Raw genomic sequence first — 19,248 nt, 5'->3', positions numbered from 1 at the left:
CACTACCGTATTGCGAATGCCGGCATGAGTTGCACCAACGCGGCGCCTGTGTTCCCACCGGCACATGGCAATATATGCAAATTCACAAAGTATTTCATTCGGCGCCCCGTGCGATGTGACACACGCGTTCATCGTTGCTGGCCAGAAGGTGTCCCGTTGCTTGCCCTGGCTTTTTCTCCTTGCATACATATCAACAAAGCCATACCGCCTACCCCAAACAATAGCGGCCCATCCATCCATGCCCCTTCCCTCCCTCCCTGCACCCGGCCTCCCTCCAGCACCCCCCACTCGCATTCCATTCAAAGGCAATGCCACCACCACTGACCGCCTCGATAATCACCAGCTTCACCTGCTACACCCTTGCAAACCTCCTCGGCCTCCTCAGCCTCGCCCATGTCGGCCGGCACCACCTCGGCCTACGAGCAGAAGGCGCACCCAGGAATTATCTCCAAACGCTCGCGCACACGTGTATGTTGATTGTGTATGCGCTGTCGTTTCATACTGGGTATGGTTGCGCGGCGACGACGGATGGGAATGAAGGCGGGGAGAGTGCGGGGACGTGTGATAGGGGTCTGCGGATACCGGACGGGTTCTTTATCTTTGGGTCGTTCTTGTTACTGTTTTCGCTTCAGGTAAGGTGAGTGAGTGGCTGAACCAAGCGAGCGGTCGCGGTTTCAGGGCGAGCGAGCCTGCTGCCCGTCAACGTCCCAAGGCTCCGCTTCGCTTCACTCCTCCAACTCACTCCATTCCACGCACCCAGGGCCTCCTCGCAGCAATCCAATCCTGCATGCGATACGACATCCGCTGGCACACGCTCATTAAAACCTCCAACATTCTTTTGTTCACAACCTGTTTCGGCGGCTTCCTCGGCACAACCACACTCTTCGCCATCCGCCGCGTCCACGGTGACCCCACCACCGACCTAGACGACATCCGCAGCTGGCTCTTCACCGTCTCCGCCATGTACACCCCACTGTACATCATGGTGACCTCCATCATGGTTCTGCGGCTGGTGACGACGATCAAACGATCGTTGGCGGCCGCGGTGGAGGAGGGGACTGGGGATGGTGCGGCTGTTTCCCCTGTCAAGGTTTTGGACACAATCCGCAAACAAGCAAGCTGCATCGCCGCGGTGTTTATCCCGGTTACGATCGGGGTTGGGGCGTATACGGCGGGTCCGTACTCGGTGCTTGGGGATGGGATTGCTACTATGTGTAAGTTGTGCATTCTATAACGAGTGTGATGCGATTGGGGCGATCTTCTGGTCTGATGTCGAACCCTTTGTTTACAGGGACGGCGGTGTTTTGCGCGTGGACCAACTATAATATCCATATCATTCGGCAGGTTACCCTCTACTCCCCGTCCAACGCAGCTACCGACCTCACTGCATCTACTCGGAAACTGCGTGGGCTCGCCGCTGTCGAAGCTTCTAATGCCCAGGCCGCTAGTGGGAATCAGCCGAGTCGGGATAGTGGACGGGGGAGTGTGAAGAAGAAGGGGTCTTTGCGGGATAGGGAGTCGGTAGGGTGAGCGAACGAGCAAGGGACCAAGTGGGCTTGGGGGCGATAACGGAAGCGAGGGAGCAGACATTTGTGACATATCCATGAACTCATTGGGATACCCATCTATTACCGTATGGAGTGCATCAAATCGAGCATAGATGATAAGGCAATGGGATGGTTTGCGGTGAGAGAAAGCACCTTCCTGACCGTCTGTATGCAGGTCTGTATGTGTCCATTGGGTGTTTGGGGGCGACCACACGCGGCCCACTTTTCCCAACAGGTTTTCGCAGTCAATCCTCTCTGCCCATCTTTGCACTTTCGACATCCCCCAACCCCAACCCCAAACATCATGCCCACCTACCTCCCCTCCTTCTCCCTCTCCAAGAAAACCGCCCTCGTCACCGGCGCCGGCCGCGGAATCGGCAAAGCCCTCGCCATCGGCCTCGCCGAAGCCGGCGCCGACGTGGCCATCATCGCCCGGACCTCCGCCGACTTGGACGCCGTCGCCGATGAAATCCGCAAATTGGGCCGGCAATGTTACCCCGTCACCGCTGACCTCTCCCAGAAGGACGCCGCACACCAGATCGTAGACTCTATCGTCTCCCAACTCCCCCCAGGCCGCCACATCGACATCCTAATCAACAACGCGGGCACCAACATCCGGAACAAAGCCCTCGACGTAACATCAGATGAATGGGACACCATCATGTCCACCAACCTCAAATCCGCATTCACCCTCTCCCAATCCGTCGCAGCCCACATGAAACACCACAATGTCTCCGGTCGTATCATCAACATCTCCTCCGTCGCCGGGTCGGTGGCATTACGCACGGGAGTGGTCTACGGCGCATCCAAAGCCGCGCTGGACCACATGACGCGTATCCTCTCATTGGAATGGGCGCCCTTTAATATCAGAGTGAATGCGATCGGGCCGTGGTATTTCCGCACGCCGTTGACGGAGGGTGTGTTGGGGGATGAGAAGTATTTGGGGAGTGTGTTGGAACGCACGCCGATGGGGAGGATTGGGGAGGTGGCGGAGCTTGTGGGGCCGGCGGTGTTTTTGGCGAGTGATGCGAGTGCGTATGTTACGGGCCAGGTTTTGTTGGTGGATGGGGGGATGAGTGTTTTTGGGTTTTGAGGTGCGGTGTGAGATGGCGGCGTATGTTCTGCACGAGATCCGGGATGTCCGCCGGAGTTCGAACGCAGTGTTCCAATTGGCGCTCCATCAGAGAGAGAAGAGAGTGAAGTATTGGTGTATCTATGTAAAAATTCACATCTGCCTGTATATTATACATGTATACACAAATCATGTCAGAGTTCATCGAGCAAAATCCAGTTCTGAGGAAAACTACTCACAAATCCCACCCAGCCCAATACGGCACAAGTCCCACCACGGCTCCCACCGCAATCATCACCGGCGCCGGCACCTTCAAAAACCCAACCCCAACAAAAACCAACCCCACCCAAGCAACATAAACCGGGTACCCCCCCAATCCCGCACCTTCACTCCCGACCGCGATCGCCTTTTCCCACAACAAATAGGTCGCAGTGAAAACCAACCCAACAGCCGCGGCGTTGGCGCCTCTAAAGAAGATTTGGGCGGTGGGGAAGCCGCGGTACGTGCGCCAAAGGGGTAGGACGCCGGTTTTGATTAGCAGGCCGGGGAGGAAGATGCCGAGCCAGGCGAGGAGGGCGCCGAGGATGGAGAGGGGGAGGCCGTAGGGGCGGAGGATGAGGGCGCCGCAATAGGCGGCGAAGTTGAAGTTGGGGCCTGGGGGATTCATTGGGGGGGTTTGAATTAGGTTTCAGCAAGCGATGAGGAAAGGTGTGGGATGCAGCATGAGGGAAACACTCACCTGGCATTGCATTAATGATAGCCAACCCCAGCAAAAAATCGCTACTGCTCGCCCACCCAGGCGTCACGATATAGTTGTAAAGCAGCGGGATCACCACCGGCCCTCCTCCAAAGATGATCGACCCGACATAGTAGAAGGTGCCCAGGACCTGCCACGAGCGCGTTTCGACCAGAGAGCGGAGCAGGATGGCGCCGAGGAAGAGCGATAGCCAGACTAGCAGGACTGCGATGCCGCCTTTCCAGCTGAGGGAGAAGGAGATCTCGGGCTCTTCTTCTGCTGGGATGGCGACGGATGTGGAGTCGGTGATATGGACGTGTCGCCGGGTATATTGTCCATGCAGATGCGCGGCGTACGAAACCAGACCTCCCGCAACCATCAACGCCGGGATAACCCAAGGCACAGTAGTAAAGTTGATCGTCACCCCAGCAGCAACAACGCATATAATCTTCGTAACATGATCCCCACAGAGTTTGTTCGCCAGATTGTACGCAGCAAGCGCCACCAACGCCACCGCAGTCGACGCCAATCCATTCTCTGCGTATTTCACCCACAGCGGCAACCCACTTCCTCCATCCTCATCACTCCAGCTCCCCACAACCGCGCCCAGCGTCCCCATCACGATCCCCCCCGGCACACTCCATATCAAAAATGCGAGTATCGCCGGGATAATCCCATCCCGAATCATCGCAACCGTATACGCAAGCTGCGTGCTCGCCGGCCCGGGCAGCGCGGAGCTGATCCCGAGGAGTTCCGCAAACATTGCTTCCGTAAGCCATCTCTTTTTCGCGACAAAGAGGTCGTGCAGGATGGCGATGTGTGCGGGGGGGCCGCCGAAGGTGATGAAGGCGAGGGGGAGGAAGTCGTGGGTTACTTCCCAGAGGCGGGAGGTGAGCGAGCGGGGGGCGGGGAGGGAGGAGGCGGGGAGGAGCGGGGTGGTTTCGGTTTGGTTTTGGGGGGAGGTGGGGGTCGTGGGGATGCCGAGGGCGGCGGGCAGGATGGGCATCCTGGCGAGCGACTGGCGAATGGCGTTAGGGTATGGGTTGCTGCGCTGGCCGACACTGTATGTAAGGTCGTCCTCGCCGCCTTTGTCGCAGCAAGAAACACCGCAGGAATGCAAGAGGGATTGCAAGACGGAACGTGCGGAATGGCCGACATACAGTACATACAGTCTCGGGCGCGTCGCCTCTCTTTCTTCCCGGTTTTGCCATGCCCTTTTCCACATAGACATCTCTCCTTGCAACCCCACGGCCTCTGCACACAGGCTACGGCCACCCCACGTATTGTAGTAGGATATGTGCGCAAGAGGCCGCTCTGAAAAACTGTTTAATTACATTTTTTCTATTCTTTCTTAAAAACAAAGAAATGCCTTCTTTAATCAAGGATCCCGCTTCTGTATTTCCTAACAATCTATCTATTTCCACGTTCTGCCGCTGCATTCCGTCCGCAACACCACTACGATATATAGTCTGCTGTTGCTACCACTACGACGGCGCATTCTTGACGATATCCAACGCTTCCTTAACCTCTGGGGCCAGTTCCGGATCCACAGCCGCCTTCGCCGCCTCACCACCAGCGGCACCTGAATCCGCCCAGCTCTCTCCAGCCCCAAACATCTTCGGTAGCGACAGCCCGACGGTGTTGGCTGTCCGTGTGAGTTTCTCTTCTTCTGTCAGGCCGGATGTTGGCCAGTAGCGTTCCACCATTTCCTATTTGAAGGTATGCGGTTGATTCCAGTTGAGTATAGTACTGGAATCTCTGCGAGCTGTCCCCTCCTCTTCTTCCCCTCCCGAGAAACAGAGGGATGGCTTTGCCGCTCTCCCCACTGGCTGTCTCTCAATCCCCTTCCCACCGTATGGCTCGCCCCTCTGATCAAAAACAGCCCACTCTCCCTCGACGTACCCTATGCGACCTATTACTCCTCATAAAAGCATACACGTTCTTCGCATGCCCCAAATTCGTTGCCACAATGCTCGGATCTCTTTCCACAGCGCCAGCCCGGAACTTTGTCACCACTTCGTTATGCCATAGTTTGTTGTTGTTGCGCCGGGTGTACTAAGAATGAGGAAGGGTGTTAACGGGCCAGTAATGAAGGATGGAGGTAGGAATTCCGTCAAAGTGGGGAAAGAAGGTGGTACCTGCTTGGACACTTCCCGCAGCATGCCCCGGAAGACGCTCAGGACTTCGGACTTTGTTGCTGTGGTGGCTGACATTGGTAGTGAGACTTGGTGGGCAAAGAGGGCAACAGCCGGCGAGAAGGCCAAACGCGCGAGGGCAGAGAGCTCCATAGAGAGTTTGCGTCGGTTTCCCCACTCGGTCCAATTTCAACGTCCGTCTAGCAGCATCGCAATAGTTTCCACAGCACCCACCACTCCTGTCCTCAGCTTCACACAACCCTTAAGCCACCCCAGCGAGCGCATATCGTCAGCCATCGAAGCCGCCGGTGTATATAGTAGATAGCTTCCGAAGGACGCCAGAAGAAAGCTGCACCGCATGCCCAACATGCCCGTGCAAAGTGATCTCCGCGCACCCATCCTGGTTCCCGAGGAGTAAGTGTCTTACAAACCCGTCTTTCATATCTCTAAGAGAAGGGTCCGTCTCATTCCTTCCACTCGTCTGATGGCAGACGATGGCGCGACATCTACACCTACCTCGACCGCACCGGCCCATTCGCGAACGAAGGGTTTGAGCCCGGTGAAACCGTAAGTACCACTTTCCCACACCCCAGTCCCACTCCTGCAAAGTCTCACTGCATTCTACAGGTAAAAGAATTCCTGCACTCTCTCAAAATTCTCGTCATCGGCGCCGGCGGGCTCGGCTGCGAACTATTGAAGGATCTGGCGTTGATGGGGTTCACGGACATTCATGTGATTGATATGGATACGATTGATGTGTCGAATTTGAATCGGCAGTTTTTGTTTCGGTGGGTACTGCGAGGGGGTCGGAGGGAGGAAGGCAGAGTGGGTATCGGGATGGAGGAGCTAGCGAGAAAGAGGAGCGGAAGGATGGGAGACGCGTGAGAATGCCCTCTGCGAGCGAAGCAACGAGAGGCAATGCGAAGTGTCGGAGTGGTGAAACGATTCGCACGGAGCAAGGCAACGTCTAACGTTTTGGTTTACAACAGAGCATCAGACGTCGGAAAGCCCAAAGCCGAAGTAGCTGCGGCCTTTGTAATGAAGCGCGTCCCAGGCGTTAAGATCACCCCGTAAGCGTGAGTTTTTACCCCATCACCACAACAACGAACAAAAGTGTATGCTGACTCCCCCCATGCTCACCAGATACTTTGGCAAGATCCAAGATAAAGACGAGGACTATTACAGCCAGTTCACGATCATTATCTGTGGCTTGGATTCCGTCGTTGCGCGGCGGTGGATCAATGCGACGGTTGCAAATATGTATGATGAGGATGATCCGGAGACGTTTAAGCCTATCATTGACGGCGGGACCGAGGGTGGGTAGTTGAGGCCCCATTCTCCACTCAGCACGTTCTATCGACTTACAAAGATTGTATTACCAAATTAAGGTTTCAAAGGGCAATCCCGCATCATTCTCCCGCGCATGACGGCCTGCTACGAATGCTCCCTCGACATGCAAACCAAACCCACCACATACCCCATGTGCACGATCGCAAATACGCCTAGGTTGCCGGAACACTGCATCGAGTGGGCTTCTGTGCTTGAATGGCCCAAGGTGTTTCCAGGTGCGTTTCGCATGTGCGAGTGTGTTTCTCACCGCGCCCTGTGCCCCACTAACTCCATCATCAACTTTTGTTCTCTTTCAGAAACAAAACTGGACGGCGACGACTCAGAACACATCCGCTGGGTCCTCGACAAAGCCACAGCGCGCGCAACCGAGTTCAACATCTCCGGCGTCTCCTATTCCCTCACACAGGGCGTCGTCAAGAATATCATCCCGGCAATTGCCTCCACGAACGCCATCGTTGCCGGTAAGCTGACCCACCTACCCTCCCTTTCCCACTCCCATCTTACGCCAACTGCGCACCTCCATTACCCCACCCAGCCTCTTGCGCAACCGAAGCCTTCAAAATCGCCACCAACAGCGCGACCGCCATGAACAACTACATGATGTACGTCGGCGATCAAGGCGTCTACACCTACACATTCGAACTGCAACGCAAAGACGATTGTCCCGTGTGTGGAGGCGCGACGGTCAAGGTTGATTGCAATAAGATGGAGACGCTTGAAGGGTTTATTGAGCGGTTGGTGGACAGGAAGGATTTGTATGTGTTGGCCGTTTCCTCGCTTTTCTTTCTCTTTCACTGTGTCTGCCTGGTATGGGCATCGATTCACACGTATTGATATCATTTTCAGCCAACTCAAAAAGCCTTCCCTCCGCACCTCCACCACCTCCCTCTACATGGCCGCCCCGCGCGCCCTCGAGCAAGCCACGCGTCCGAATTTGACGAAGCAGATGGGCGAGCTGGTGGAGAATGGGGAGGAGATCACGGTTACAGATGAGGCGTTGCCGATTAGTATTTGTGTTGTTGTGAGGTTTGTTTAGTGTGGGGCGAAGGGGGGAGAGGAAGGGGCCATGGTGGTGGTGGTGGGGGGGGGGGGGGGGGGAGTGGTGAAGGTGAGAGGGCAGGCGTAGGCGTATGTAGCGTGAAAAAGAGCCGTCAGAAGGAGAACGAAGCTGTAATCCAGATTCCGTGACGGGAAAATATATTCCACCTCGACAAGAGAATCCCACGCCTAAACCTACTGTACTGTACATCGCCCGTCCGCCACAGCCCGTTTGATGCTTCATAAGGCCCTAAACCTGGGGCATGCATGGATATATTCAGAAGCCACAGCCGCAACACTTCCCGCGGTACGCATAATAAACCCCGCTTCCCCGAATAAGATCTCCCTCCTTGCGCTACGACTCTCAATCACTCGCTATTCCTACCCTATCCGTTCCTGCCAAAATTGCACCCCCGTTTACCCGAATTCCATGCCCCGCCCGCGCACTACCGACTACTCTGCCCGATTTTCGCCACCATCCGTCCACCTGCCCGTCCGTCTATGGGGCATGGCACAGCACCGAAGTGCTTGCGTGACTACGATGCCTCATAAAAATGGGCTCGGATAGAGAAGTAGAGCGGGGCGGGAGCAGAAGTGTGTTGGCCGGACGATTGTGGTTTATGCGTTCATTTTCGCAGGTGTTGGTGCTACGGGAAGACCTATATGCGCGAGCACGGGGGTGGGGAGAATGGCATGAGCGGGGGAGCCGACGACGAAAGGGACGACGAGAGAGAGTGCGTACCGTATTCATCCACCTGCACAGCCTACGAAGCCACCCAGAAAAAATGAGTTCCCTAAACTATCACGAATTTCAGGTGATTTGGGACGGAAAACTCACCGTTGCAGGCTCAGACGTCCCCGCGGCAGGCAGCTCGGCTGCGTACGTCGGCTCCTGCAGATACGACGGTTCCGCCTCGTCTTCCAGCAGGTCGTCTCCTAATGCTTCCAGCTCTGTGGAAAATTCAACCCCCATCAGCAATCATCCCCTCTCGTGTCTACGCCCCCTCTCCAAACCCGCAACCCACCAGCCTCCAAATCATCCTCGTCAACCCCGTCCGGCAACCCATAAGCCCTCCCCATCGTCTCCTGCAGCTCGTTCGCCTGCTCCATCAGATCCTCCATCTCATCCTGTATCTTCTCGATCTTGTCGATGTTGATCTTCTTGTACTGCCCCTTTAGTTCCTTGTTGGCGAGCTGCATCGCGTCGACGGTCGTGAGCGTGTTTTTGAGGTTGTCGAGCGCCATCGTGCCTTGCTCCATGTTGAAGGATTGTTGGACCAGTTGGTCGCGTTGGCCTTCGTACCTGTGTCAGGGGGATCGTACGGGTTAGCAGCCCCGTCAGTGAGACGATGCGTACGATGGTCGATGAAAAGGACGATCCTGCTATCCCCCAAGGATAGCGGGCTGAGTGGACCACACTCAAGCCTTCCGCCCTCGCCTTCGAGCGTCGTCGTTATCTCACCCACCACCACCTCTCCCTCCCCCCCACACACCACTCACAATTTCTTCTGCTTCAACACTCTCAACGCCTTCTGCTTGACAGCCTCCTTCGCAGGCCCCTCCCGCATCTTCTTCATCTGCTCCTTGTACTTGACAAGCTCCGCGTCCAGTTTGCGCATCTTGACTTCGACGGAATCTGCTCTTGCATCTGTCTATGGGGTATTCATAGAGGGGTTAGCGGAAGAACAGGGGGAGAAAGGAGGAGGGGATTTTAATGGGGGCGGCGCTTACGGAGCTGATGGCGTCTGCGATGGTGGGTTTGGGCGCGCGGGGTTTGGATGTGCCGAAGATGCGGTTCATGGTTGCGGATTTACGTTTGCCAAATGACGGGGAGGTGGGAAGTGGTGTGGTGTGGTGTGTGCTGTTGGATTGTTGTAGGGTTGCTTTTCTGGTCGATGTTTTGTGGTGGTGAGGGTTTTCTGAGCCGTGAGAAAAGTGCGAAGGGAAGGGGTCTGGAAGGGGTGGTCTTGGCGCGCGTGTTGTTTGTCGGGACTGCCACGCACCCAACACACACAGGACTTGCAGAACATACCCCCCGCAGCAACATCCTCCGACTGAACTCCACAGGAGAGACATGTCTATTCGATATTCAAAAAGGAGCACTATAAATTATACGCAAAAATCGGCTACATAAAGGAAGTAGGCTATATACAGATGGCGGACAATGCTATGCGATGCGATGCGATTCGTGCAATGCGTGCGATGGGGTGCGTGGAGAACCATCCAAGAGCGGGTGTGCAGTGACGGTGTACGGTGAAATGTGGCGAGTACGGTGCAGTCGCCGCGGACGTTGCCCGTTATCCGGGTGAGAGGGGTGAAAGGCCACCTGATGTTTCTTCGGACCGATGTGTTGCGTAGCGTACGTGTGCGTCCTGTCTGCCTTCCAGACTTACACTCAACCGCCCCGCCTTCCAACCTCCAGCCCGTACCGAGCCCTACCCGGACTTTGCAGCAAACCGTTCCCCCTCCCTGAATGAAAACCCTTCTACAAGAAATCGCGCTTCTTCGCCGTGCGCTGATACGGCCTAAACACCCACTCGGTATCCGCTTCCGTCACGTCTACTGTGCCCAGTTTGATTTCGTATACTGTTCCGAGATTGAAGATCAGTGTGCGTTGACGTCTCTAGAGTGGGAATCGGGATTACTCACATCGCATTTCGAAGCGTGGTCCAACTTCCGCCAACTGCACTTCGTTGCCGACTTTGTAATACACGTGATGCCTAGAAATTCAGCAGATATGTTTCTTGGCACGTTCACAAGCAGTTTCATCGAAGCAGCAAAGCCATACCTAAACGAGATAAAATCACTCTTATTCGCAAACGTCATAACCCGTTTCGAGTCCTCCTTCGGGACCGGAAACAGATATTTCAAGATATTCTGACACCGTTCGCCCAGTTTGCTGTTGAAGCCGTCGAAGATCAGGTGTGGGTATTGCTCGGAGACGGTGCCGCGGTCGGGGATATCGTGTCGTAGGACCACGTTGTGCAGGGTGAAGTAGGCAGTCGGGCCGTAAGGGAAGTGGGAAATTACCAGGCCGTCTGACTCCGCAGTTAGTCTCAATGAAAAGAGTGGGCGGACATTGTTTTCAAAAATACGCACCAGGTTGTCCACGATGCTCATGCAAGATAACCAGATCCGTCGCCTCGTTCGACCGGCACGCTTCCACGATATCCTTCAGCACGTAGTTTCCCCTGTTTATCCGTTGGGCGTTGGGCAGCATCAAGCGCATTTCTTTGGCAAACATGGCGAGACGGGTCGATGGGTCGCGCGAGGTTGTGATGAGGACTTTTGCGTCTACGACGCCTGCTTGGGCGTATTCATCGTCGATGTGGGATGTCGGCACTACGTATGGAGTTTTGTGTGAGCTCTAGCAGCGGGTTTCGTGAGTGAGGAAAGGAGCGTACGGTCGTAAACTTACAGTTTTGGTTTTCATCGTATTGCAGATCTTTCCGTAATGCGTTTGCCTCTTTGCGGAGCTCTACGGGTATCGGTTTTCCAGCTGAGAAAAGGAGTACGCCAAAAGGTTAGGAAGCGCATTTCAGGACCATCGACTTCGGGCATAGGTTTTCCCCGCGACGTGGCTTGCCGGCCTCTTTGCACCTCAGCAAATAACTCAACCACACAACAGTACCCGCCGCAACCGCCCGTCCTCTCTTTCTACCTCTTCTCCTCCCTTTCCCACGCCTTGTCTCCTCTCTCCGGTCCCAACTCACATTCCACAGCCTCCTTGAGCGCCTGCTTGCGGTCGTATATCTGCCTATCTTTCGTCTCGAGAGCCTTGCGGTAGAGGTACTCCCTCCGCATGCGGGTTTGACGACGTATCATGTTGTGCTTTGTTTGTGGGGGGGTGGGTGCCGAGGGCGGGGGTGTGTCGTTTGTTGTGGTTCGCTGCGTTCCTTGCCTTTACTTTGGGATGGAACTCGCCAGTGGGGCCATGACGGATGGCGTAAGCAGCGTGGCGCAGGGTGGCTTGGCGCCGTCGCGTGAGTCGTCCCCTGCAACAGGAAAGTCCGCGGTCGGACACACACGTTCCTCGGGACACCGTCTCGTATTTATTATGCTGGATCCCCCCGTCAGACGCCCTTGCTTGATCTGATCAACGGTGTCTCTCGTTTTGTCCGATAGTGGGTGTATCAGTCGGGCCGCGGGGGATCACCGATTGACGGGACTGTCAATCCGTCCAGAACCCAGCATGTCCATACTCGCACCGGCGATTGCGTTGCAGGGCTCCACCGACCAGCGATAACGTCCTCGAAACCATCCATGTACAGCATGACGTCCATTGTGTAAATACAGTAACATGTACAGAGTATTCGACTCGCTTTGCTCAGAAACGTTTCCTCGCTTGTGCGAGATGATCTGCCCACCTCCCACACACATGATTCTTGATCCCCGTGCCATCCGGCGCAACGGTCAACTCCTGCGAAGCACCATGAGGCTCACATTCGGGAAATGCTTTCTCGATGAATTTGAAGGCCTTCGACGAAATCCTGTCCCCGAATTCCGACCCGACCGGGTTATATAAGCTAGCCGAGATGCACCAAACCTTTTGCCACCATTCCGCTTTCTCGCCCTTTCGAATACCCCATCACAATGCTTTCATCGTACCTTGCCCTGGCTCTCGCGGCATCCGCCACCTTGATCTCCGCCGCACCGGCCCACATCGTAGCCCGCGACGAGTCGTGTGGGAACGTGAGCATCAAAAGTACGTTCCCTGCTCCCATATACCAGGCAGCATCGAAATGTCCCATGTCGCACCCCATCTCATCAACCTCATTCCTATAGCCAAAGACATCAATGCCGCCCTCACAGCCGCCCACAAGTACCAGAACAACCCCATCGGGCTCCTCAACGACTCCGAATCCAACGAACCGTTCCCCGCCCCCACCACCGACTCCACCTCCTCCCCCACCGTAACCCTCACCCGCCGCTACGAGCCCTACCCGCACGGCTACGACAACCGCGAAGGCTTCCTCACCGGCAAATGCGCGACCCAATCCAACAACGGAAACACGTACGAGTTTCCCATCATTAGGGGCGGCGTGTATAACGGCGGCAGCCCCGGGAAGTATCGCGTGGTCTATTACCCGAGTGGGGGGAGTAGCGTGCTTTGTGCTGTTGTTTATCATGTGAGTGCCTGGGACGTGTGGGGAGTGGGGCGGTTAGTAGATGAGGCGCTTACTTACTTTCTTGCAGGGTGGAAACGGCAACACGTTCAAGATCTGCCATTAGAGATCCTCGACATGAAAACCAGAAACATAAAGGACGCTGGCTCGTCCCCCAACTCCGCTCCCATTCCTCCTACCTCGACTTCCGGACTGCGACCACTGCGGACACCCGTACATCGCTGTATACAGTAGAATCCCTGTCTCCCATCCTTTCAGTACATAACTTCACCCCTTTATTTGTGTACCTCTGTTTCATTCTGTACTTCTTTTTCTGATGGTCTATGTGATATATATATATATACATACATGAATGCGGTCTCCTGCAGGGACTAGTACATTGATGAATGCTGATATTTTTTTAGCGTCCCGTAATGGTAGGGTTAGAAGAGAACGTGGTGCTCTACTTCTTTTTTAAGGTTGACCGACAAGTTGAGGAGCGGAAATCGGAGTCCGGAGTATGGCATTCATGAACGCTTATACTTTTTTAGGCGACATGTGTATTGTTCAAAGCTGGTGATTCCGGAACGAAGGTTGACCGACAAGTTGAGGACCGGAAATCGGAGTCCGGAGTATCGCATTCATGAACGCTTATAATTTCTTTAGGCGAAATGTGTATTGTTTCGAATGGTTCTTTCCGGTTCCGGAATCACAGGTGAATGTGTGACCGGCGGAAACTCAAACGGCAAGTTCATTTGATGTCAACTCGAACGGATTTTTGAATCTCGACTTGCGTCGCAGACCGCGATAGTGGTCGAGAAAATGCATGCTGAAAGCTGCTGCATTCATGAACGCATACAGCGCATGAACGCACAGCCCAAAGCCCAGCGCATTCATGAACGCATACATGTTTATTGGCGTTCCGTAATACATAATCGATTGTCCAGTTCCTCTTCCCATGTGGACATGACTGCTGCTTTGGGACCGGAATATGAATGCGAAAAGGGGCAAGTCTGTTACGAGCTGCAGGATCCGTATCCGGGATTCGTCTAGGCCTTTAGAACTCGACGTACCCGATTCGCTCTCGCCAGGCGACATGTGCGGTTGGGGAGCGTCGATTGTGATGGCCTTTTGGATGGGGAGGATGGTAGCTGTTGTAAAGAGAAGACAGTGAAGAAGCCTATTGTTAACTCCCTTTCTGTTTGAAAAGGGTAACCGCTGAGTTGTGTGCCGGGAAATGGAAACGCCTAGGCTGCACTTAGGCCCGCCTTCATGTTTCGCTCACCGTTTGATTTTGCGCGACGAGAACAAACAGAATTCGACAGCGCGACTCCAACTCCGTAAGCCATTTTGACAACATTTTTCTCTGATTTGATATCGCCAGTTGGGTCTTTCCGGAGAGTTCTATAAGCACAGGTGACGCTTGGAAAGAGTGGGCAGGGCGGGGCGAGTATGAAGAGATTTTATTCTTTGCGGCAATGGTCGAAGACTGTCTGCAAGGCAAGCTTGAGCACGTTTGAGGGTCGGTTCAGCCGGTCTCCTCGTGCCAAGCCATCGAGTCGCCTGGTGAGATTTGCCGCTGATAGTGGAGCCGAACAGCTCCGCAGCTCCATCGGAGTGTCCCCTGTCCATTCCTAATCACCCCCTTCCTCATTAAAGACTTTGGGTTAGAAACTTATCTCCTCCGGCTCATGCGAGAAGATTCGAGATGGAATAACGACCGGAGCGTGCATCTCCGAACGGGCACCGTAACTAGGCAACAGCTTTTTGCCGACCCGTCCGCTTCCGACGGCTGAGCTAGCAAGAGATGGAGAGAAGATCAGCTGCCACACGGTCCGGGGAACTCGGTCGCGCGATTGTCCAAAGCTTGCAGGGTTTTAAGGTAGAGCATAAGGCGCGCCCCGGCCCGCCACGGTCTAAATCATGGGCTAATCAATCTAGACCCAGATGGAACCCGCCCCTGGCTCGCTCTCGCCGAGAAATTTGGAGAGGCGGAGAGTAAGGGCTCTGTCTCCCACGCTCGGGAATCCGCTTGGGGGACTTCGAGAAATGTGAGCAAAAAGGGGGGCAGAAAAAGGGAGTAAGTTTTCGCCCGCGAGAGATAAAAATGGAGGGCGGGCGGACACCCTCCCTGGAAAAAGAGCATCCGCAAAGCACTCCAGAGCGTCTTCGGAGAAATCCAACGATCGATCCCTCCACGGCATTCTCGCTCTCTCTTTCTCTCAGCCATGCGTGTACAGACTCGTCACTTTGCTAAGACTACCCGTCGGGGTTCCGACTCCTCATCCTCATCGCAGGATATGGCCTCGATCCCCGTGCCTTCCAAGTCAAGGGCCGCTGGTGGGCGGCGACAAAGCGTTCCTGCCGTTCGTCCTCATCTCCGCCACTTCATCGCCAACCAACCTACTCACACCCGCACACAATCCTCCACCACCATCGCCAGCACCCTCAGCATTTCTTCCAGTGGTAGCGACAGTAGCGTCAAGAGCATCGACAGCAAAACTAGCCGCAACAGCAAGTCCTCCCGCAACCCCCTCACCGCACAACACCTCCGCACGAAGCGCCAAATGCGCTCCCGCACAATGAACAACAAACCCTCCCGCATCTGCACCGAGGAGCTCCTCCGCAAACACATCGCAGCATCCACCTCTTTCGGCCGCCAGCTCGAGCAGTACGTCGCCCAGAACCTCCCCGTCCCCGATGACCTCGTCGTCGCCGTCCTGCAAAGCGCCGTCCGCAAGCTCGTCATCACCGGCGAGGCCACCCGCTCCGGCGGCGGCATCGTCCTCGAAGGGTTCCCCAGGACCCCGCGGCAGGCGAAGCTGTTTGAGCAGTACGTCGGCGAGACGATGACGGATAAAAAGGGCCTTGCGATCTACTTCGATGTCCATCTTGAGGACTTGGCCGTCGGCGCTGACCCCGTCGACAGTCTCGTCGGCGGGCTTCTGAGGAGTTGTCCGGTCAGCGAGATCGATTTCACCTCTTCGCTGGCCGCGCTGGACGACGACCATGCGTTCGGCACGACCCTCCTTACTCAGGAAATGGAAGACGCCCGCCCCACCGTCGTCGCAGATGGTACCAAGCCCATCAAACCAAAATCGAGCGCAAAAGCCCAACTACGCCGACTCTTTGCGCTGGCGCTAGAGAAAGCGCAACTCAAGTCCGCGCAAGCCGACCGAGATCGCACCCCCATTCGTCGCCGCTCGATGCAACATGATAAGTTGAAAGTATAATAGTACCCCCGCGAAATATTTCCTCCCCCGTAGATAACCCCTAATAGAATAGAACACCCCCTAATGTAATGCTGCGGGCTGGACCTCTCTTTTGTGTTGTTGGGCTTGGTTACTGTGAATACATATCAGGCGCTCATACAGACATTCTTTCTTCCTGCTTTGGCTGATGTACGTTGCGACTTGGTCAACCTGATACACACGCTCAGTTCGACATACCCGATAAAAAAACTCAAAATATATGTTCTTATTCGATTTGTCGCCTGTACTCTTCCCTGACCTCATTGACATGCTGCTCCATCATGGAAACATGGGCAGTCTGTCGGAAATGGGTGGAGCATCATCATTGTCGAACACCAGATCGTTTGTCAACTCGTTCTGGTGGAAGTTCTCAAACGCTTCCAGGTCGAGTTTGAACAGCATGTTATCAGGAATGCGTAGCAGTAGCCTGTCTCCTTTTTCTCCCATTGCTCAACACAGTGCTCCAAGGCCTGGTTGTGCATTGGGAGGATATCACCGCAGAAAGGTGAGATCCGTGCTGGCCCTAGAAAAGTTTGAGATGATGTGACATGGCCTGGGACGGGCGTCAGTGAGGAACTGAACCAAGAGCAGCAATGTCTCTCTGAGGAACCAGTTAACGTTGTAGACAACCGGTGCATTTGCATGATACCATAACATCCGCTTTCTGCATCTGCCACATCCCAAAGTGGGAAGAAGCCTTTCTACCAGAAACCATAGTCGTAGATGGCGGATGTCGGATTGAGGGGCTTCCAGATCCCCCTCGTCCTTGTCGGCCAGTATCTGGAGGTATGCTTGAGCAGTCACTCCGAGTTGATGCTGCCATTTGGGGCCAATGAGAACAGGAAGGAACATGAACAGGAGCTGTGTGTTTTTATCAACTCCAATGATTGGCTCACGCTTCAGCCCATCCATATCCTTCCCAATCCTCGACTGTAAGAAATCCACTTGATCTTCCACTCCCACAGACCGCCCAAGAAGATCTGCGAGTTCCACACCTTGACACGGTCAGCCGTTCTTCCTCGCATCCACGATTGCGTTGCAAGGATGTTCGCGCATCTTGCGAGAAAGGACAAGCGTCTCATCCATTCCCTACGAAAATGGGCCGCTGGGGATCTTTCTGGGGGCTGTTCGCTCCCTTTGTTTACTCCATTCACCATCGCCACCGTTGCTATCGTCCCTATATACCTCAGCTCCCCCACCGATGTCTCACCATTCTGCACGCCATCTTCTCATTCTTCGTCGCGTTGGTTCTCGGCGTGTCGCTGGCGTTTGCCCACCTTCAGGATGTGGAAGTCAAGCGAGAAGTATATCCATTTGGACGCTAAACAAAGCGTAGTAGAAGAAGTTTATACATAGCAGTCAAAGTAAATAGCATGAGCTTCCGATGCCCCTGTCAGGAATTATCCCTAATGCTCTTCTCTTCCTCTTCCTTCTTCCCCACAACACACCCCTCCATCTGCTCCGTCCAATCCCACGCGCAGATCCCCAACTCTTCGTCATACACACAGTTTGCCTCCCGATAGCACTTAAACTCATTGCGCCACACACACGGTGTCAAAATCGGTGCGTTCCCGGCCAATACGCACAGCTCGCCGTGACAGCCCGCCGGCCGGCATTCTGGCGCGATGCGACGGGTCGTGGCGTCGGATTTGAGGACGGAGAGAGCAGGGTTGTAGTCGGAAAGAGCTTTGTTGTGCCGGGGGGAGTCGTCGTCGGTGGGAGGTGTGTCGGGCTCGGGGACTGAGTCGGAGGCGGGGACGGCGTGGTTGTATATGTTGGCGGATGTGGCTGAGGGACTGGCGGAGACGTTCTTTTCGGGAGTCTCGTCGCCATTGTCCTTGTTCTTGGCCTCATCTCGCATGCCTTCGTCCTTGACGTTCTCCAAAACCTGGGACCGCCATGGCTGCCTTCCCTGTTCGACCTTTTCCTTGCCAGTGTCGTAATCCCATTTGATGTCTTTGGGCGGCAGCGTCGTGTCCACTTCCGCCACACTGTCTACGCCTTCTTCCCCTTCGACATAAGACTCCCACTCGGTTTGATTGTCGTCGGGCTTGCGTTGCCTTTGTGGCGTCTTTTTGTCAGATTTCTCAGACTGTCCCGCCTCCTTCTTGGAATTGTCGGTCTTTTCTTTACCGCCATCTTCCGGCTTTGGTTTCTCTTCTTTTTCTTCTTCCGCTTCTGATTTAGACGGCTCAGGATGAATCACTGCTGCCGCCTGCAAACATGTCCTCAACGCCTCGCTCTCCGCCCATCCACACTCGTTACGGTCCTCATTATACCGACACTCCACGTTCTCAAAGCATCTCGCCGTTGAAGGTTCGATATTTCCATCGCAGTTCTCGCTTTCCTCACGCTTCGATCCCGATACGTGTTCCTCTACCTTGATGTCCGGCGAGTCGGTTTTGATGCAGCGTTCGCGGTGGCAGCCGCCGATGCGGCATTTGGGCGATGCGGAGGTGTCGAGAGACTCTTTGGCGGCGTCGATGCGTCGATCTAGGACTGGGATGGCATGCACCGGGGCAAGGAGGTTGGAGAGGTAGGCCAGTAGTGCGAGGTTCTGGATGGAGGATGGAAGATGCATTGCGGTGATCTCCTATTTGTGTACATGCACTATGAAGCGCCAGATTGATGTCCCTGTGAAATATCTTGCTGGTTCCCGGAAGACCGGGCTACATGCTGCTCTTATACTCTACAATCCAACCACTCCGTTTGCTGATGCACTATTTCACACCGAGTTGGCTACGGCCGGGCCTAGCACCGGTCATTTTCGCTTATGGAATCTGCCTTTATCCGGGCACTCTCATAGGTACAGTTTTAACTCCTCTGGCCGCCATGGCTTTTTGCTTATTGAGGACGCAGGGAAGCCTGCAACAGCATCCGCCCGATTATGTAAGGGGAAACGCGCCAGAACACCCGAGAGTATCACGTGACGTAGGGGCCTCACTCAACGCTTTCTTCAAATTCGATCCGCTTTATTGGCCCAAACCACCCATTTTTGTTTTTCTGTTTGCTTT

The 19,248-nt window shown here is 54.9% G+C and overlaps 11 protein-coding genes across 11 annotated transcripts; 5 read left to right on the top strand and 6 right to left on the bottom strand.

Moving 5' to 3' along the window:
• The first annotated feature begins 61 nt into the window (after window positions 1-61).
• On the top strand, window positions 62-1,170 carry EV422DRAFT_264279 (uncharacterized protein). The gene is made up of 2 exons (XM_053065820.1): window positions 62-637; window positions 761-1,170. Exons 1-2 carry the CDS (start codon window positions 309-311, stop codon window positions 924-926), a joined length of 495 nt encoding a protein of 164 aa, XP_052922057.1. The 5' UTR covers window positions 62-308; the 3' UTR covers window positions 927-1,170.
• A 555-nt stretch (window positions 1,171-1,725) lies between these two features.
• EV422DRAFT_543297 (short-chain dehydrogenase/reductase SDR) lies at window positions 1,726-2,758 on the top strand (the record flags this gene model as incomplete). The annotated part of the gene is made up of 1 exon (XM_053071327.1): window positions 1,726-2,758. One exon carries the CDS (start codon window positions 1,729-1,731, stop codon window positions 2,638-2,640), a length of 912 nt encoding a protein of 303 aa, XP_052922056.1. The 3' UTR covers window positions 2,641-2,758.
• Window positions 2,759-2,854: 96 nt separating this feature from the next.
• Window positions 2,855-4,361, bottom strand: EV422DRAFT_571171 (chromate transporter-domain-containing protein; the record flags this gene model as incomplete). The annotated part of the gene is made up of 2 exons (XM_053072963.1): window positions 2,855-3,273; window positions 3,359-4,361. 2 exons carry the CDS (start codon window positions 4,359-4,361, stop codon window positions 2,855-2,857), a joined length of 1,422 nt encoding a protein of 473 aa, XP_052922055.1.
• Window positions 4,362-4,669: 308 nt separating this feature from the next.
• Window positions 4,670-5,577, bottom strand: EV422DRAFT_543294 (uncharacterized protein). The gene is made up of 3 exons (XM_053071326.1): window positions 5,494-5,577; window positions 5,258-5,410; window positions 4,670-5,064 (listed from the first exon to the last, which is right to left on the bottom strand). Exons 1-3 carry the CDS (start codon window positions 5,566-5,568, stop codon window positions 4,840-4,842), a joined length of 453 nt encoding a protein of 150 aa, XP_052922054.1. The 5' UTR covers window positions 5,569-5,577; the 3' UTR covers window positions 4,670-4,839.
• A 68-nt stretch (window positions 5,578-5,645) lies between these two features.
• On the top strand, window positions 5,646-7,912 carry EV422DRAFT_543290 (uncharacterized protein). Its single transcript, XM_053071325.1, has 9 exons — window positions 5,646-5,904; window positions 5,982-6,057; window positions 6,118-6,278; window positions 6,480-6,560; window positions 6,634-6,806; window positions 6,879-7,055; window positions 7,137-7,301; window positions 7,376-7,595; window positions 7,687-7,912. The coding sequence occupies exons 1-9, from the start codon at window positions 5,849-5,851 to the stop codon at window positions 7,874-7,876; spliced, it is 1,299 nt and encodes a 432-aa protein (XP_052922053.1). The 5' UTR covers window positions 5,646-5,848; the 3' UTR covers window positions 7,877-7,912.
• Window positions 7,913-8,277: 365 nt separating this feature from the next.
• On the bottom strand, window positions 8,278-9,678 carry EV422DRAFT_606790 (Snf7 family; the record flags this gene model as incomplete). The annotated part of the gene is made up of 6 exons (XM_053073804.1): window positions 8,278-8,537; window positions 8,621-8,642; window positions 8,717-8,829; window positions 8,904-9,181; window positions 9,379-9,530; window positions 9,610-9,678. The coding sequence occupies 6 exons, from the start codon at window positions 9,676-9,678 to the stop codon at window positions 8,497-8,499; spliced, it is 675 nt and encodes a 224-aa protein (XP_052922052.1). The 3' UTR covers window positions 8,278-8,496.
• Window positions 9,679-10,187: 509 nt separating this feature from the next.
• On the bottom strand, window positions 10,188-12,022 carry EV422DRAFT_264102 (anticodon-binding protein). Its single transcript, XM_053065819.1, has 6 exons — window positions 11,592-12,022; window positions 11,297-11,377; window positions 10,978-11,220; window positions 10,667-10,916; window positions 10,528-10,598; window positions 10,188-10,464 (listed from the first exon to the last, which is right to left on the bottom strand). Exons 1-6 carry the CDS (start codon window positions 11,701-11,703, stop codon window positions 10,364-10,366), a joined length of 858 nt encoding a protein of 285 aa, XP_052922051.1. The 5' UTR covers window positions 11,704-12,022; the 3' UTR covers window positions 10,188-10,363.
• A 449-nt stretch (window positions 12,023-12,471) lies between these two features.
• Window positions 12,472-13,110, top strand: EV422DRAFT_571166 (Ribonuclease/ribotoxin; the record flags this gene model as incomplete). The annotated part of the gene is made up of 3 exons (XM_053072962.1): window positions 12,472-12,583; window positions 12,664-13,007; window positions 13,075-13,110. The coding sequence occupies 3 exons, from the start codon at window positions 12,472-12,474 to the stop codon at window positions 13,108-13,110; spliced, it is 492 nt and encodes a 163-aa protein (XP_052922050.1).
• A 611-nt stretch (window positions 13,111-13,721) lies between these two features.
• Window positions 13,722-14,332, bottom strand: EV422DRAFT_509300 (uncharacterized protein; the record flags this gene model as incomplete). Its single annotated transcript, XM_053068835.1, has 2 exons — window positions 13,722-14,134; window positions 14,269-14,332. The coding sequence occupies 2 exons, from the start codon at window positions 14,330-14,332 to the stop codon at window positions 13,722-13,724; spliced, it is 477 nt and encodes a 158-aa protein (XP_052922049.1).
• A 471-nt stretch (window positions 14,333-14,803) lies between these two features.
• Window positions 14,804-16,433, top strand: EV422DRAFT_622954 (uncharacterized protein). Its single transcript, XM_053074195.1, has 2 exons — window positions 14,804-14,865; window positions 14,931-16,433. Exon 2 carries the CDS (start codon window positions 15,212-15,214, stop codon window positions 16,214-16,216), a length of 1,005 nt encoding a protein of 334 aa, XP_052922048.1. The 5' UTR covers window positions 14,804-14,865; window positions 14,931-15,211; the 3' UTR covers window positions 16,217-16,433.
• Window positions 16,434-17,627: 1,194 nt separating this feature from the next.
• On the bottom strand, window positions 17,628-18,815 carry EV422DRAFT_509297 (uncharacterized protein; the record flags this gene model as incomplete). Its single annotated transcript, XM_053068834.1, has 1 exon — window positions 17,628-18,815. The coding sequence occupies one exon, from the start codon at window positions 18,813-18,815 to the stop codon at window positions 17,628-17,630; it is 1,188 nt and encodes a 395-aa protein (XP_052922047.1).
• Window positions 18,816-19,248: the final 433 nt, after the last annotated feature.

The sequence above is a fragment of the Fimicolochytrium jonesii genome (genome assembly GCF_025526975.1).
Source record: "Fimicolochytrium jonesii strain JEL569 chromosome Unknown EV422scaffold_31, whole genome shotgun sequence".
Lineage (NCBI taxonomy): Eukaryota > Fungi > Chytridiomycota > Chytridiomycetes > Spizellomycetales > Powellomycetaceae > Fimicolochytrium > Fimicolochytrium jonesii.
This window is presented reverse-complemented; position numbering and strand designations above follow the sequence as displayed.

Bases quoted from the DNA above. Each gene is read 5' to 3' on its own strand.
- EV422DRAFT_264102 (XM_053065819.1), bottom strand. From the start codon at position 11,703: ATGATACGTCGTCAAACCCGCATGCGGAGGGAGTACCTCTACCGCAAG. The intron at 11,378-11,591 runs GTGAGTTGGGAC...TCCTTTTCTCAG, and splicing joins GCTCAAGGAGGCTGTGGAAT to CTGGAAAACCGATACCCGTA. The intron at 10,465-10,527 runs GTGAGTAATCCC...ATCTCGGAACAG, and splicing joins ACCACGCTTCGAAATGCGAT to TATACGAAATCAAACTGGGC.
- EV422DRAFT_543294 (XM_053071326.1), bottom strand. From the start codon at position 5,568: ATGTCAGCCACCACAGCAACAAAGTCCGAAGTCCTGAGCGTCTTCCGG. The intron at 5,411-5,493 runs GTACCACCTTCT...CCTCATTCTTAG, and splicing joins TGCGGGAAGTGTCCAAGCAG to TACACCCGGCGCAACAACAA. The intron at 5,065-5,257 runs GTACGTCGAGGG...ACCTTCAAATAG, and splicing joins GGAGTAATAGGTCGCATAGG to GAAATGGTGGAACGCTACTG.
- EV422DRAFT_264279 (XM_053065820.1), top strand. From the start codon at position 309: ATGCCACCACCACTGACCGCCTCGATAATCACCAGCTTCACCTGCTAC. The intron at 638-760 runs GTGAGTGAGTGG...CCACGCACCCAG, and splicing joins CTGTTTTCGCTTCAGGTAAG to GGCCTCCTCGCAGCAATCCA.
- EV422DRAFT_622954 (XM_053074195.1), top strand. From the start codon at position 15,212: ATGCGTGTACAGACTCGTCACTTTGCTAAGACTACCCGTCGGGGTTCC.
- EV422DRAFT_543290 (XM_053071325.1), top strand. From the start codon at position 5,849: ATGCCCAACATGCCCGTGCAAAGTGATCTCCGCGCACCCATCCTGGTT. The intron at 6,807-6,878 runs GTGGGTAGTTGA...TACCAAATTAAG, and splicing joins CATTGACGGCGGGACCGAGG to GTTTCAAAGGGCAATCCCGC. The intron at 7,056-7,136 runs GTGCGTTTCGCA...GTTCTCTTTCAG, and splicing joins ATGGCCCAAGGTGTTTCCAG to AAACAAAACTGGACGGCGAC.